Here is a 16,503-nt window from a genome sequence, read left to right as displayed (position 1 = left end):
TTCAAGTTAAGCATGGAAGGCTCTAAAGAAATAGTCTTACATTCTTCAGTGATAGAGTTTGTTTTTGGAAAATGCCTATCTAAAATAAGGAGATAAAATGGGTTGAGGCTGTGAGCCCAATTTATTACATTAGACATCTTTCCAGAGTAGTGATATTTTTATGATTACTTAGAACACTTGAATAAAATAGTTCTACAGAGAGATTGGTCTCACATGAAATTATTTGCAATTTCTATGTCATTCAACCCTATGCAATCATATGAATATTCATTTTACAGTGAAAGCTTACTTTGTAAGTAGAAAAATTAGAGTAAAATGCTTTGCAAAGATATTGAGGGGAAGAAAAATAATTCCTTGTAGTAGTTTTCAGGAAAACCACTGTGAATTCCAGTCTCCACCCCATCCACCACCATCATCCAAAGCAACAGACCTCTTTTCCTCAAGGAAAATGTAAAAATATATAAATCACATCCAAATTAATGATATTTCTGAATTCATTTGCTATTCGTCTGTGCTTTGAAGAAAAATGCATTATATTTAGATTTTGATTTGTGTTAATTTTCCAAATGCCAAGGTCATTTTTTAAAAGTATTACCTGAAAATTCAGGACATAACCACATAACATTATATAAAAATAATAAAAATAGTTCTGAATTACAATGTAGGAGGAAGTAATTAAATTAGCGAACTTATGTATTATGTGTTTGCTATTGAAATTTTAAGATAAAATGACAAAAGAGATGTTTCACTTTATATTTAACATCATTGTGTTTTGTTTGGGGCCACACCCAGTTTTGTTCAGAGCTTACTCCTGCTTCAGCACTCAGGGATCACTCCTGGTGGAGCTCAGGGGACTTTATGGGGTGCTGGGGATGGAACCTGGGTAGTCCACATGAAAGGCAAACTCACAACCCTCTATACTATTACTTTAACCCCTCATTATTTTTTGTGAAAAACACCACCACTTAAGTACACTGGAAATATTTTCTCCTAAAATAACAATTATTCATTTAAATGCAAAATGTGAATAAGCACTAATAGACTGGACAGGAAGGTTTGTTATAGTAACCAGAGAAACTTGCTCTCATAAAAGTCCCCAGGGCTCCACTCTAAAACAATTTCTTATAAATCAGCAAGATCAACACTATTTACTCTACTATAGCTCTAAGTACACCTATAAAACAAATTTGTTCTTTCATAGATCCCTGTAATTTAGCAATTGATCTTTCTCACTTAGTGAATCATAAACAATTTTGTTAATTTGTCTTAGAGGCAGATTGTCTCACTAGCTGTTAATCTGATTTTTATGTAAATCTGTGTTATGATTTGATCCTGTCCCTCATCCAAATCCATATGTTGAAGTCCAGATGCCTAGTACTGAGAATATGACTCTATTTGAAGTTAGGATTTTTATAAAAGGCACACAATTTTTTTAGGCAATCAATTTTAAACAAGATCATTAAATTAGGGCATCAAAATTATGCAGCAAGTATTACTGGTGTCTTTATAAAAGGTGAAATGTGGACCCAGAAAGGAGGAGTGCTATTTGAGCAAGTGAATGGCTGTCTACAAAAGGAGAGGGGCCTGGCATGCTCTTCCCTCAAAAGTCAATAGAACAAGAAACCCTGCCAATAACTAGATTTCAGACTTTGAGTTTCCAGAAATGTGAGATCATTGGTGGAATTTAAACCACTCCAGTTTATGATACTTTATTTACTGCCTCCCTAGAAGATTGATATAACACACAATGAAAAACTATTTCCCACATCTCTTGTAATTTTCTTGAGTAAAACAAAAACAGAACCCAGAATGAGTCACAGATTATATACATTTTTCTTAATTCTAAAATATATGTTGGTATGAAATACAAATTTCAAACTATAATGCTAGTTTATATTGTAAGTTATGTATAATTTGTCTATAATCATCTTTTAAAAGTTAGATATGCAGATCCTGGCAAGCTCCCCATGGTATATTTGATATGCCAAAAACAATAACAATGGCCAGCCGGGCATTCTAGAGGAAAGGGCAGCTCAGATAGAGAAGGGAGCACCAAATAAAGGGTGTTTGGAGGATCCTCCCAGGAGGGGAGATGCATGTCGAAAGTAGACTATGGACTGAACATGTTTGCCACTCAATACCTCTTTTGCAGACCACAACACCCAAAAGGAGAAAGAGAACACAGGGGATTGCCCTGCCACAGAGGCAAGGGGAGATGGGGGCATGGGGGTGGGGGGGATATTATCCATGGTGGTGGAAAATGGGCACTGGTGGAGGGAAGGGTATCTGATCATTGTATAATCAAAACCCAAGCACAAAAAAATTGTAAATCTACAACTGTACCTCATGGTGTTTCACTAATAAAAAAAAACAATAACAATAAGTTTCACAATGGAGACATTACTGGTGCCTGCTTGAGCAAATCGATGAACAACAGGACGATAGTGACACAGTGTTACAGATACATATCACAGATTTTGAAGTTATTTATAGATGAAAACTCATTACATGTTCCATGTTTGCTTTTAAGTGTTTAGAATGCAAATATGGGTAAAGTAATGAATACTTAGGCAATATCAAAACAACATAGATGAAAGATAGCACTGTAGCACTGTCCTCCCGTTGTTCATCGATTTGCTCTAGCGGTTCCAGTAACGTCTTCATTGTGACACTTGTTACTGTGTTTGGCATATCAAATACATCACGGGGAGCTTTCCAGGCTTTGCCATCCGGGCGAGATACTCTTGGTAACTTGCCGGGCTGTCCGAGATGGGTGGAACAATCGAACCCGAGTTGGCCCAGTCGGCAGTGTGTAAGGCAAACGTCCTACCCGCTGTGCTATCGCTCCAGCCCAGATGAAAGATACGTTATAAAAAATTTAAACTTAAAGAAATGTGTTCATATTATTATTAAAAAAGTAAATAGGATGATTTTATTACTTGACTCTTACAAATAAAGCTGCCGTGCACAAGAACATACATCTTTTTGAATCAGGGCTTTTATATTTTTATATTTTTCAGTAGATCTTTATGAGTAGAATTGTTGGATCACATGACAGGTATATCAGGGGAATCCTTTGGGGGTGGGGAGGGGCGAGTAACACCCGGTGTTGTTCAGGGGACCAAATACCGTACAGGGGATTGAACTGGAGTCAATACAAGGTAAGTGACTTAACTCCTATACTATCTATCTGGCCAAAGATAGATCTTCTTTTAATGTTTTGAAGTATGTCCATACTGTTTATCGTAGACGTTGGCTCAATTTAAAACCACCAGCTACTAGTACACTGTGTTCCTCTGTGTGTATGAACTTAGGGCCAGTGGGACTATACTAGCCTTTGCTCAGGGGAACATGCAAGGCTGAACTGGGGTTGAAAACCTAAAGCATGCAAGGCTCACACTCCAACCCTTTGAGTTTTCTCCCTCCCAAGTGTTCCCTTTTTTTTTTTCACCCTTGCTAGCTCTCCTTATTTTTGACTTTTTTTGATAAGGTCCATTCTTATAGATGTGAAGTGGTTTTTCATTGAGGTTTTAGTTTCTATTTCTCTTACAATAAGTGATAATGAACATTTCTTCATTATCTGTTGGTCATCTGTATTTCTTTGGAGAACTGCCTATTTAGATCTTCTGCCTATTTTTTGATAGGATTGTTTGCTTTTCAAATACAAATAAATCATTGACAATTCTTATATACAGAAAACAGGTAACAAGAGTGTGGTTTTTCAGTAGAACCATGTAAAATTTATTATGTAATAAGTGGGAAAGTAATGCATATAAAGTTTATGCAAAGAATAATAGTTTCCAGATTTAAAACCAAACTTTGGGGGCCAGAGTGCTAGCATACTCTCCTTATAAGTGGCTGAACAGGGTTGGATCCCTGGTACCCCAATTAAGTCTCTTGAGCCCTGTCAGATGTAATCCAGCCAGGAGTCAGGTTTGAGCACTCACTCCAAGAGATAAAAGGTTTAAAAAAAATCAAATGTTGATTTCTGTCTTTATGGGTCTTATTTGATAGTGATAGTACTATTCAATAATATTTTTCCCTTAGATAACACATATTAATGTAATAAAAGTTTACTGACTCATGCTGGTTATTACAAGGCAATGAATAGACTAATGCCCTCTAATTTACTTGCTTTTTAAGATAAAGAAATTTTAAGTAAATAGAAATTCACAACTTTAGAAGAGTAAAAGACAGATTACTCCAGATAGCATATCAGAGCTACTTTAGCTCTCTTGCTCTGTTCAAGGAAGATGTTTCTTATAATAAATTATAAATGAGTGGTAAAATATTCAAACAATGATTTAAAGTTTTCATTGTGAAATAAGAATAAAGACATTGAGACCTTGAGATGTTGGAAATCTCTAAGAACCTTTACAAAATTTTGCATTGAGGCTGGAGAGATAGCACATCTGGTAGGGCGTTTGCCTTGCATAAGGTTGCCTGGTTCGATTCTCAGCATCCCATATGGTCCGGTCCCCCACTCCCAGCACCCCCAGGAGTAATTCCAGAGTGCAGAACCAAGAGTAAACCCTAAGCATCACCTAGTGTGACCCAAAACAAGCAAGAAGAAAAAGACTTCAGACAATAAAATTTAACTCAAGTACACACACACACACACACACACTAGCTGAACTTATGATTTGGGCTTAAAAAGGAGGTTGTAGACTCTTATTTGAGAGATTCCACTTCAGCACTTCAAACTTCTGACACTTTGCCAAATGAACATTTTGGAATGACATTAAATATATCTGGTTAGGCTTGAATAACGATAAACACACACTTGTGGCTTTTGTTCCCCCACTGCCCTTCAACGAACATAAGCAAGATCTCTGGAACACTTTCTGCGTGTGAGATTATGTGCTAAGTGTGGCTTCACGTGTGACTGTCCTTGCTTCACGGAGTGTTTATAGTGATTACACAGTCACGCAAACACAATGTTGCAAACTGTAAAAAAAAAAAAAAAAAAAAAAAGGCTCCAGCACCAGTGAAGCTTCTGCAGGCAGGGGTGAACGTAAAGCGTTCCAGAGGCAAAGGCACTTGGAGGAGGAGCAGCAGGGATTAATCTCGCAGCGTGGGGAGGAGCGGGAGCCTGCCCGCCGGGCGAAGGAGAGGAAGAGAGGAAGTGCACAATAAAAGACCGCAGCAGCGAAGGGTTCAGAGAACTGCAAGGTCCTCTAAACGCTGGAACCCCGAAAGCTGAGAAAGATGAAGCCGAAGAAATAGGTAGGAGCCGTGTCCTGCAGGAGTTTCCCTTTTTCTCTCGGTGTTTCCGTTTTCCTCCTTAGCCGTGGCCAACACAGAGGAGCTCGTCTGCCTTCGGACCGGCCGGCGGGCTTTGGCCTCTGCTGTCGGGTCCGCGCGGGCTTGTTTTTAATTTCTATGCATCTGGGCGAGGCATACGTTCTCCGATTGGTCAGAGGTCGGTTATCCCCGTGGGCCTCATCCGGCATACAGCTTGATCCCTGAGAAAGGGTTTGCAACATTTTCTCAAGGACTGCAGACTTAAAAATAGCACAGAGGCGGACCGGCAGCCCAGAGGGCTCCCGGGTAAACCGGGCTGCACCGTGCACGCGCAGGGGCGGAATAAAAGCGCTGGGCGCGCCCTGCCGCATTGCGCATGTCAGCTTTGCGTTGCTAAGGCAACTGGAAGGCGTCTCCCGGAAGAAGGGCCTTGTCAAATGATCAGACCTAGATTCTCATCTTGTGAGCTCAGGCTGATGCGCTCCTGAGGCACTTAGGACTAGAGCAAAGCTGAAGATGATCCGAGCCTGATGCAGTGTTGTTCCCATCAGCCGACAACCCAGGGGTTCCGAAGAGTAAGGTGAATTGGTCCAAATGGACCGCAGTGCTGGGACAGACCTTTCTCATGAGACCTTCAAGTCTTTTACTGATGAAGTGCAGAGTTCCAGTTCTTTTACCTCCTCCAGAGGAAGGCAGCCCTGGTCCAGTGACTATGCCAGCGAACCTGAGACTGAAAGTATAACTACAAACTTAGAGCATGGAGACAAACAATTGGAGATTTCAGATAGCAGCAGTTGTGAAGAGAAGTTGAGTAGAAAATGGATTAACTGCCTCAAGAACAAAGATACTAACTCTGGACAATGCCAACCAGGTGCTAAAATTCTATCTGAAATCCTTGCAGTGTCAGATGAAGAACTGAATGCTCTGCAGTCTTTTTGCACCGTTAAGATAAACGTGATCAAACAAAAAGTAAACTCTAAAGGAAAAAGGAGAAGGAGATATAAAAAGCCACACATTAGATTCGAATCAGAAGCGTCAGAATTTAATATGTTAAACTCTGCTGTTCCTGATGAACTTTGGAATAGAACCCATTTTAAAAACTGGAGTACAACACTAAAACAGGTGACAACAGCCAAGCAACATATTTCTTCTCAGTGTCCTGATTGTAACAGAAAAAGAGCAGAACTGGCCCAGTCTGCTTTTCTGAAACAAAAGAAGACATTATTGGAGTCTCTTTTACTCCAAGATAAAATAGATGAACATCTTCATACTAAAGACTTTCTTACTCATATTGCAGAAGCACATGAAGGCCTTCCCAGGCTTTCAGATAATCCCGGAATAATCTGGAAAAGACTATATGAGAAAAGTCAGATTGGATACTTTGGCCTTGAAAGGTCATGATTCAGGATAAATGTAGAATGATGGAATAGGACTTGTCATTCTTTCTCTTTACCTCTTCTCATATTGCCTTCTCTAACCAAATAGAAGAAGGTGTTTATTAATTGTTGTACGTAATGAATAAGTTTTCTTATTGTTTGTCTGAATTATCATGATTATTTCTACCAGAGAGAGAAGGAAAGTGCCTGCCGTAGAGGGGAAACATTTGTGGTGAGAAATGCACACTGGTGAAGGGATGGGTTTAGAACATCCTATCACTGAAATCCATTTATGAAAAACTTTGTAACTGTGTATCTCACAATGATTCAATAAAATAATTAAAAATATATAAAGTTACCATATAATCCATCAAAAAAGAAATCATAGCTGACATTGGTGAATAAATGGATATGGGAATATAATCAAAAGTAAAAACTTAGGACTATTGAGACTAAAGACTAAAACTTAAGACTTAGTAAGTTTCTGACTTGTATACTTGGATGAATGGTTATTTTATTAAGATTAGTACATTGAGAGAGATCGGTAGTGATGAAAATGATTAAGATTGTGATTATTTGAAAATGGCTAATTTTAGGTATATTTGAGACATTCATGCAGAGATATGGAGGACATATTTGGTTATCTGTGTTTGCAACCCAGAAGGAAGATTTGGCCTAGAGATTTGAAACAAAGGGAGGGTATTGTTAGTCATTATAGTTGAAAATTAGTCTGAAATATGTTGAGCTCTTTTTAATGACAATGTGAGGAGAAAGTGACCAGTTCCTAAGTAATTCAACAACTACAGTACAGAACGTGGAGAATAAAGCAGTAAAGGAAACAGAGAAGAAAATGTCATAGAAGGATAAAGAAAACCAGGAATGTGTAATGTCAGAGAGGCCAAAGAAAGAAAATTTTAAGAAGCATGGGTTGTCTTAAGAATGCCAGAGCAACAGAGAGTTCACATTTAGTCATGTGTTATGATATGTTGTCCTAGCAACAGCTGCCAAATAGCAATCGGGGCAGATAGCAAGGCAAGGAAATGAAGCATATGTTGTATAGACTATACATTAGAGACTTTGTGGCACTTATCTTATTTTTCAAATTTCCTTTCTGAAAAAGCAATAGCATCCCCTGAAGAATACCCTGGTATTTTGTGAAAAAAATGAGGAAAATAATGGGAAAAAAATGGTATTCTAAGAACTCTTTTATATTGCTTAATGTCTTTATAAACTACAAATCCTGGATTAGTAAGGGTACCTGATGGTCATTTAAAAAATTTTATTTGGAAAAATCAGTACCAATAGCCTTTCTATCATCTTATAACATTTTTATTGAAGACTTTTATTTATTTATATACTATTTTCCTGTCAATTTTCATGTTTCCTTTTAGTCATTCCTAAGTGAAATGGAGAACAACTAACATGTCATTGCTTTATCTTTGCATCTCAATAAAGTCACATCTCACATAATCAAATTCTGAATAATTTTCATTTTAGAGTTCCCCCACTAAAGGACATACTACTTTATTCAAACAGAAATAAGTTAGAAATGTAATATCATCTTTTGTTTCTCCTTTTGTTTTTTTGTTTTGTTTTATCAACTCAACTCCAAGCTATTTTTTCATCAGGACCATTGGATCTTTTTTCAGTGTATTCCAACCCACTAATGTCTAGCTCAGTACCACTTTTCTTATCATTTTTGCACCTTCTCCATTCATAGTTTGTTGTTCTGATTTTCAAACTATTCTATATGCAGTTGTCAAATTATATTGCTGATACATTAATCTATTAGTAATTCCTTTAATTCATCTCTCTCATACATGGAATGTAAAGAAACACAATAAAGAAATAGAAAATGGCCGAAGGCAACAGAATATGAAAATTAATATTCTGTTATTTTGATCTACAGAACTGATATTGTCGGGTCAAGGGAAGAATAAGAGACGGGGAGAACTCTGTATGCAGGAAACCCTATCATTAACACATTGCAAATCACAGTGCCTCAACATTTAAAAAGCAAAAATACACAAATATTAAAAATAATTTGTTTGCCACTCAATGCCTCTTTTGCAGACCACAACACCCAAAAGGAGAGAGAGAACACAGGGGATTGCCCTGCCACAGAGGCGGGGGGGGCTTGGGGGATGGGGGTGGGGGGGATATTATCCATGGTGGTGGAAAATGGGCACCGGTGGAGGGATGGGTATCTGATCATTGTATAATCGAAACCCAAGCACAAAAAATTGTAAATCTACAACTGTACCTCATGGTGTTTCACTAATAAAAAAAAAAAAAGAAAAAAAATTTATGGTGCTTAGGAATAATTTAGAACAGTTCTTTAATATTTGGCTTTAGTCACCTATCTAATCTCATCTTCTATAGTCTCTGTACTTCAGCTGTTCCAGATTTACATTTCCTTGAGCTCTCTTGTTCTTTTTACTATTATGTTTTACAATTATAGGGCTGGAGCGATAGCACAGCGGTAGGGCGTTCGCCTTACAAGCGGCCAACATGGCCGACCCCAGTTCGATTCCTCCGCCCCTCTCGGAGAGCCCTGCAAGCTACCGAGAGTATTCGATATGCCAGACACAGTAACAACAAAGTCTCCAATGGAGACGTTACTGGGCCCGCTCGAGCAAATCGACGATCAACGGGAGGGCCTTTACCTTTACCTTTACAATTATACTTTTATTTTACTTAATTTTTCATTTTTAGGGGGCAGGGATGTGAGAGGGTTGGCCACGCCTGGCCAGTCTCAGAACTTACTCCTGACTCTATGCTCATGGATCGGGCTCAGGGCACCATATGATATGGGGTACCCAAGACTGAACAGGGGAATCACTGTGTGCAGAGCAAGCATTCTACTTGCTCTGCTGTTGCTCTTACCCCATCATTTGTTTTGCACAAATTTTCTTAACTTCCTCTCTATTTCATATAGTCTTCTTCTTTTGTTTCAAAATTTTATTTTAGTGATAGATAATAAAATAACCTTACAAAACTTAAAGTATTACCTGGTATTATGTGCAGAGTCACCCTTTCGTCTGATACTATCCTCCTGCTTTCTTCACTGACCTGTCAGAACCCTGCCATGCCAGTGTTAATTTCTACTGGGCCGATCACTGAGCAACTCACAGTCCAAGAGGAGAGTAGAGGCAGAGCAAATTCAAAGAATTGGGGAGTAACAACTAAACCAACCAGAGAAGAAGTATTTTCAAATTTTAACCAGTAGAAACATACTGCTCTAAATGAATGGCTTATTATTCATGATACCTACAAACAGCCAATTATAGTAATTTCTCATAGATTCTTCTAGTGTTATGAAAATACCAATGCCAAAGATAATTTATTATGCACCCTCTTCTGGGCCTCGTTTTTGGGTTTTTTTAAATCATGTTATTGCTATCTTTTTCTCCAATAAAACATAAAAACACAAATTTTACATTGTCCTGTTTTGATGGTATTCATTACATTTTTGATGTTATGCAGCTGTGATCACTATTTCCAAAATTTTCATCACGCTGAACAGAAAACAACCCAGTTAACAATAATTTCTCAATCTCTCCTCCCTTCTAGCTTCTAGCAAGGCTCACATACTTTCTACAAATTTATTTATAGTTATTTAATGTATAAGTGGAACTGTATTTGTTCTTTTGTATAGTTTATTTTATTGCATATTTTCAAGGTTCATCAATGTGGTAGCATGTATTAAAACTTCATTCTTTTGTGACTGATACTCCATCATATGGAATAATAAATGCATAGAAATAAATGCATGTTTATTTACACATTTACTGATGGGAACATCTGTGATTTCCCCATTCTGGTGATTAAGATTAATGTTGATATGAACTTTGACATTGCACTGTCTGTTTGAGCACCTGTTCTCAATCCTTTGAGGCGAATTGTTGGAGGATCCTAGGAGGAGAATTGTTGGATCACAGGATTGTCCTATGTTTAAATCACTTTGATGAATATACAAATTATTTCCATAGCAGCTACATTTTACCTTTCTTTCATTTTACCTTTAATTCAAACCCTTTCTTACAGGGTTTGAATTACCTCACATCCTTGCCAACTCTTCTTTAAAACACACACACAGACACACACACACACACACACACACACACACACACACACACCCCTATCCTGTTATGTCTTTAGTGGCATCACTGTCATTGTCATCCCATTGTTCATCGATTTGCTCGAGTGGGCCCAGTAACATCTCCATTGTGACACTTGTTACTGTGTTTGGCATATCGAATACATCACAGGTAGCTTGCCAGGCTTTGCTGTGCAGGTGAGATATTCTCGGTAGCTCGTCAGGCTGTCCGAGAGGGGCGGAGGAATCAAACCTGGGTCGTCCGGGTCAGCCACGTACAACACAAACGCTCTGCCCGCTGTGCTATCACTCCATATCATTTTTATTTGTATTTTCCTAATAATGAATGATGTTGAGTATTTTCATGTACTTACTAGCTGATTGTGTATCTTCTTTGGGAAAATATCTTTCAAGTTCTTAGCTCACATTTTACTTATTTTTAAATTTTATTGAGGGACAAGTTTTTGGAACTATACACTGTGATACTCAGAGATTATTCTAGGCTCTGTGCTCAGGAGGGAAACATATGCTTTGGGATCCATATACAGTACCAAACACCAAACCTGGATCTGTCTCATGCAACACCTGCATTTTATCCCTGTTCCATCTTTCTGGCAGTTTGCTAATATTTGAAATTAGGTCATTTATTGGTCAATAATATTGAATGCAGGAGTTATTTATATATACCAGCTATGAAACCCTATCAGATGTTAGTTGCACATATTGTCTCCTTTTTTTTCTTTACTTGGTACTTTGCTATTTATTTATTTAGTTTCTCAATCGTGGGAATCTAACTCTGGGCCTCACACATGCAAGACAAGCTTTCTGCCACCAGGACACATTCCTGGCTTCTATCTGTCTCCTAATCCTCTGGTTGTCTTTTAAGTTCTCATTAGCAGCTTTCTGATTTTTGTTTGTTAGTTTTGGTGGGGATGTACACAACTATTTTTAATTTAAATCAATTCAAAATTAAGGTAAAGGTAAGGTAAAGGCCCTCCCGTTGATCATCGATTTGCTCGAGCGGGCCCAGTAACGTCTCCATTGGAGACTTTGTTGTTACTGTGTCTGGCATATCCAATACTCTCGGTAGCTTGCCGGGCTCTCCGAGAGGGGCGGAGGAATCGAACTCGGGTCGGCCATGTTGGCCGCTTGTAAGGCGAACGCCCTACCCGCTGTTCAAAACTATATATAAATATTTTCTTTTGTTGTTTATGAATTTGGTATCATAATTAAGGAACTAGTATCATTTGTTTATGAATTTGGTATCATAATTAAGAAACTAGAAACCAAATTTAAGGTTATATAGAATTATCCCTGTTTTCTTAAGGGTTCTATAGTCTTTGGATTAAAGATTTCAGCTTTTTTTTTTAACGTAAGGTGTGAGATAAATTTCTGCTCTCTTGCAGATAGTTATTCATACCTTTTCCAACATTGCAGCTGGAGAGACTGTTTTTACCTGATAAATAGTCTGTTTGTTTTCAGGTTACACTCAATGATGGGGTGCTTAGACTTACTCCAGGCTCTGTGCTTAGAGATCACTCCTGGCAGGGCTCAGGGAACTAAATGGTGTACCATGGATCAATCTGGGTTGGCTACATGGAAGTCAAACACCCGTTTTGCTGTGCTCTCTGTACAGTGCTCCCTGCCCATTGAATTGTCTTTCTAATAATCTGTTTACTATTACTGTGATGGTTTCGTATTGGACACAATTTGATTTTGTTACTCCATATTTCTGTCCTTTTACCAGTTTATAGCAGTACCACATCATTTCGTTATGCTTTGTAGTTAGTTGTGTGTGTGTATGTGTGTGTGTGTGTGTTTGTATTCGCGTGCACACACTGTGTGTATGTGTGTAATGCTAAGGATTAAATTCAGATCTTCATGCATACAAGAGAAGTGCTCTACTTTGAGATATATACTGGGATGTAATTAATTTTGAAATCTATTAGTATAGAAAACCTCTTTTTTTTTTTTAAGATTGCTCTGGTCATTTGAATCCCTTGCAAATTCTTGTATGTTTTATAATGGAATTTTCATTTTCTCAAAAATAAAGCCATGAAATTTTGATAGTGAATATATTGAATCTATATATTTATTTAGGAAGTATCTCCTGGCTTATTAATATGAAGTCTTATATTCACACATAGGGAAACATTTCTATTTATTTAGGGTTTCTTTAATTTATTTCTGCAGTGGTTTAATTGTTTTCAATGTTTAAGTCATATGCCTCTTTTGTCAAATTTGTTGCTCAGTATTTTTTTAATTTTTTTCTTATAGATGAATGATTTTTCCTGTTCATTAAAAAATTTTATTTTAGCTGTTGTAGGGTTGGAGCGATATCACAGCTGGTAGGGCATTTGCCTTGCACACGGCAAACCTGGGTTCGATTCCTCCGCCCCTCTCAGGGAGCCTGACAAGCTACCAAGAGTATCCCGCCTGCATGGCAGAGCCTGCAAGCTCCCCGTTGTGCATTCGATATTCCAAAAACAGTAACAACAAGTCTCACAATGGAGATGTTACTGGTCCCCGCTCAAGCAAATCAATGAACAATGGGAGGACAGTGCTTCAGTGCTACAGTTGTGATAGACTGAACTGTTAATGATAAGATTTTGCATATAATTGTTTCATGCGTAATTGAAATTGCAGCATCACACCCTCCACCGGAGTCCAACCCCCTAATCTTCCCCTTTTTCACTTTGTACCACATGAAAGAAAGCTCAGTTCTGTAGACTAGCAGACTTGTTGCTTTTGACCATTTGTCATTCCCTTACTATGTTTTTTTAATATATATATATATATTCCACATATGAGAGAGGTGACTCTATATCTGTTCCTCTCCCTCTTAATTATTTCAGTCAACATGGTTTCTCTGAATCTATCCACATAACAGAAAGTTTCTTAATTACATCTTTTTCTTACAGCCCGATAGTATTCTATTCCATTGTATATATATTCTAGTTCTTTTAGTCACCTGTTCTTCAACATCTAGGCCGTTTCCATATTTTGGCTTTTGTTAAGAGTGTTGCAATAAAAATAGGAACCAAATGTGAATTGATATTTTGGATCCTTGGAATGGATGACAATAAGTGGATAGCTAGATCATGTGCATCCAGCTCAGCTCAATTATCAGTTTTTTGATAAGTGTTCAAATTGTTTTCCAAAAGGGTTGAGCTAGTCAACATTCCCATCAGTAGCAATTGAAGGTTCCTTTCTCCCCCTATCCACACAAATATTAGTTTTTTGTTTGTTTGTTTTTTTTCTTTTGATGTATGCCAGTCTCACTGCTGTGAATTGATATCTCACTGTTGTTTAGATTTGCATTTTTCTGATGATAAGGGATGCTGATCACTTTTTCATAGATCTACTGTGCCTTTTTTTGAGGAAGTTTCTGTTCATTCTTCCCCCCCCCCCGCCCCCTCCCCCCCATTTTTAGATGAGGTTTCTTGTTTGCTTTTTAAGTTTTCACAAGTGCTTTTTATGTCTTGGGAATTAATCCCTTGTCAGATGAGTGGTGGGAAGATATTTTCTCCCAGTCTGTGGGTGGCTTTTTGTCTTGGTAATTGTTTTGTTTGTATTGCAGAAGCTTCTTAATTTGGTATAGTTCCATTTGTTTATCTTTGCTTCGGGTTTGCTTGACCAATGGTTTGAATCAGTGAAAATGCCTCTAAATTCAATGTCATGAAGGTTCTGTTTGTGTATTCCTCAGTAGTCCCTAGAAAAAAACAGATATTTGCCTCTTGATTTGATATCTTGGAACTGATCCATTCATTCATCTTCTCTAACAGTTTTTTAAAATGGATTATTTTGAGAGATAAGAGGAAAACAGAGGCCATTTCATCTATTTTTTTTAATGTAGGAGTATACTGCTTTTTATTCAGCCATTGATTATGTTGATTGAATTGGGCATGAACTACATATTATACTTTTTTAATTTAAAAAAAATTTTTAAATTGAATATCATGAGATAGACCATTACAAAATTGTTCAGAGTTGGGTTTCAGACATACAATGATCCAGCACCCATCCCTCCACCAGTGTACAATTCCCACCACCAGTGTTCCCTGTTTCCCTACCACCATCCTCCAGCCCCGCACTCCACCCCCCACCCCAGCCTCCCTCTATGGGAGGCACTCACCTACTTCTTTTAATTTTCTGTATTATTTTTTCCAATTGTTGAATTGATTTGACTCAACTTCCAGTATTATAATGACTAGAAGTGGCAAAAGCAGGAAACCTTGCCTTGTTCCTGAATCTTAGAGAAGCAGCCCTTTCAGCATTGAATATGTTATCTTATATAGCTTTCGTATTTGATGTGAAAATTTCCATATTGAGGAAGTTCTCTTTTATTCTTAGCATACTGAATATTTTTTTTATCATAAAGTAAGCACTAGGTTTTGTCAAAATTGTTTTCCCCTGCATCTGTTAAGGAAGTCATTTGGTTTCAATACTCTTTATCACAGCCTGAAACCTCATTTTCTTTGCACTTTAAGCAGTTAAACACCGACTAATCAGAATGAAAACTAATCAGAATTAAAAACTATGGCCTGAATTCTCTGAAGCTATTAATATTAATTCATATTTTACACTGCATCTTAATATACTTCTCTTTCTTACTAGATTGTAAACTCCGCAAGTATGAGCCTGTCTTACATCACTTCCCCCTACATCATATGCTTAGTACAGTGCCTGCAGAGCATAGGATGGTAATCAAAAAATGTTCTCATGGGTGAAATCACAGGTGCATCCAAACATCCAAATAATGAGATAATCATTTTCCACCAACATGAAGAAAATTATATATTCGAAAACATTTTTATGTCAGTGTTTTGCCTTTGTGTAGCTATTTTCCATAATTTTTCTGTCTCCTTTGGCTAGAGTTTCATCTTCAAAATAAATGAAAGCTATGTATAAAACAAGTGTCTAGAGCATTATAACAGTTCAAATTGCTGATCTTTTTTGTACATTCCCTGATAGTTAAGTTTTTTTCTTCTCATGCACATATGTACATACTTGTTCTCAAGTAGCATTTGGCAGACTGCTTTTTTTTTTCAAGGTATCTTTTCAGTAAATATGCAGGTCTTTATGTAGTATTTGTTTTATAATAAACATATTTCCTTTTGAATAGTCATTAGTTTTCTCCAGAAATAATTCATCTGATTGTTTATTTTAAGGAAAATTCATGACTTTCTGCAGTTTTGAAATAAAGTAAAAAATCTCGAGTCTCTTGAAAATAATTTTTATTGCCTCTGAACAAGTTTAGATGGAATGAATATCCTTCCTCCAAACTTTTTATAGCTGTACTCCAGAGATTTCAGTACAGTTGGAAAGGAAAGTCCATCAGATCAGATGCTAAGAAACCACAAATTTCCCCAGTGCACTGAAAATGCATCTGGCAACTTGGAATAGAAATATGCAAATAAAATATGCAATTTATATAATTCAAATGTATAAAGTGCATGAATCTGCATCTATTTTATTTATGTTTTGGCATCTAGATTTTTAGAAAGGAATTCTGTACCCACAAACAAGTCTACGAATTTAACAAACATTGTAATAATTAAATCCTTGAAACAGAAGTACTGTGCCAGATCGAGAGAAAACAAAGTTTAGTCCTGAACATCTGAGTCATTCAAATTCCAATCTCAGAATTGTTTAGGAATGTTTGGGACACCCAGCGCAGAATGCCTCCAGTTTTAAACATGTTAGTTTATTTCATGATGAAACCTAATATAGTAACTTAGTTGTTTCTGAAGCAACATAGCTAAGTAGGTTACAAAGAAATAA

The 16,503-nt window shown here is 37.3% G+C and overlaps 1 protein-coding gene across 1 annotated transcript; it reads left to right on the top strand.

Moving 5' to 3' along the window:
- Nucleotides 1–5,823: 5,823 nt before the first annotated feature.
- On the top strand, nt 5,824–6,837 carry CUNH8orf48 (chromosome unknown C8orf48 homolog; the record flags this gene model as incomplete). The annotated part of the gene is made up of 1 exon (XM_056114294.1): nt 5,824–6,837. A coding segment is annotated over one exon (822 nt), but the record flags the coding sequence as incomplete, so codon positions are not given.
- Nucleotides 6,838–16,503: the final 9,666 nt, after the last annotated feature.

The sequence above is a fragment of the Sorex fumeus genome, unplaced genomic scaffold, assembly GCF_029834395.1.
Source record: "Sorex fumeus unplaced genomic scaffold, SorFum_2.1 ptg000024l, whole genome shotgun sequence".
Lineage (NCBI taxonomy): Eukaryota > Metazoa > Chordata > Mammalia > Eulipotyphla > Soricidae > Sorex > Sorex fumeus.
The sequence above is the reverse complement of the archived record's forward strand: the minus strand, read 5'-3'. Positions and strand labels throughout refer to the sequence as shown.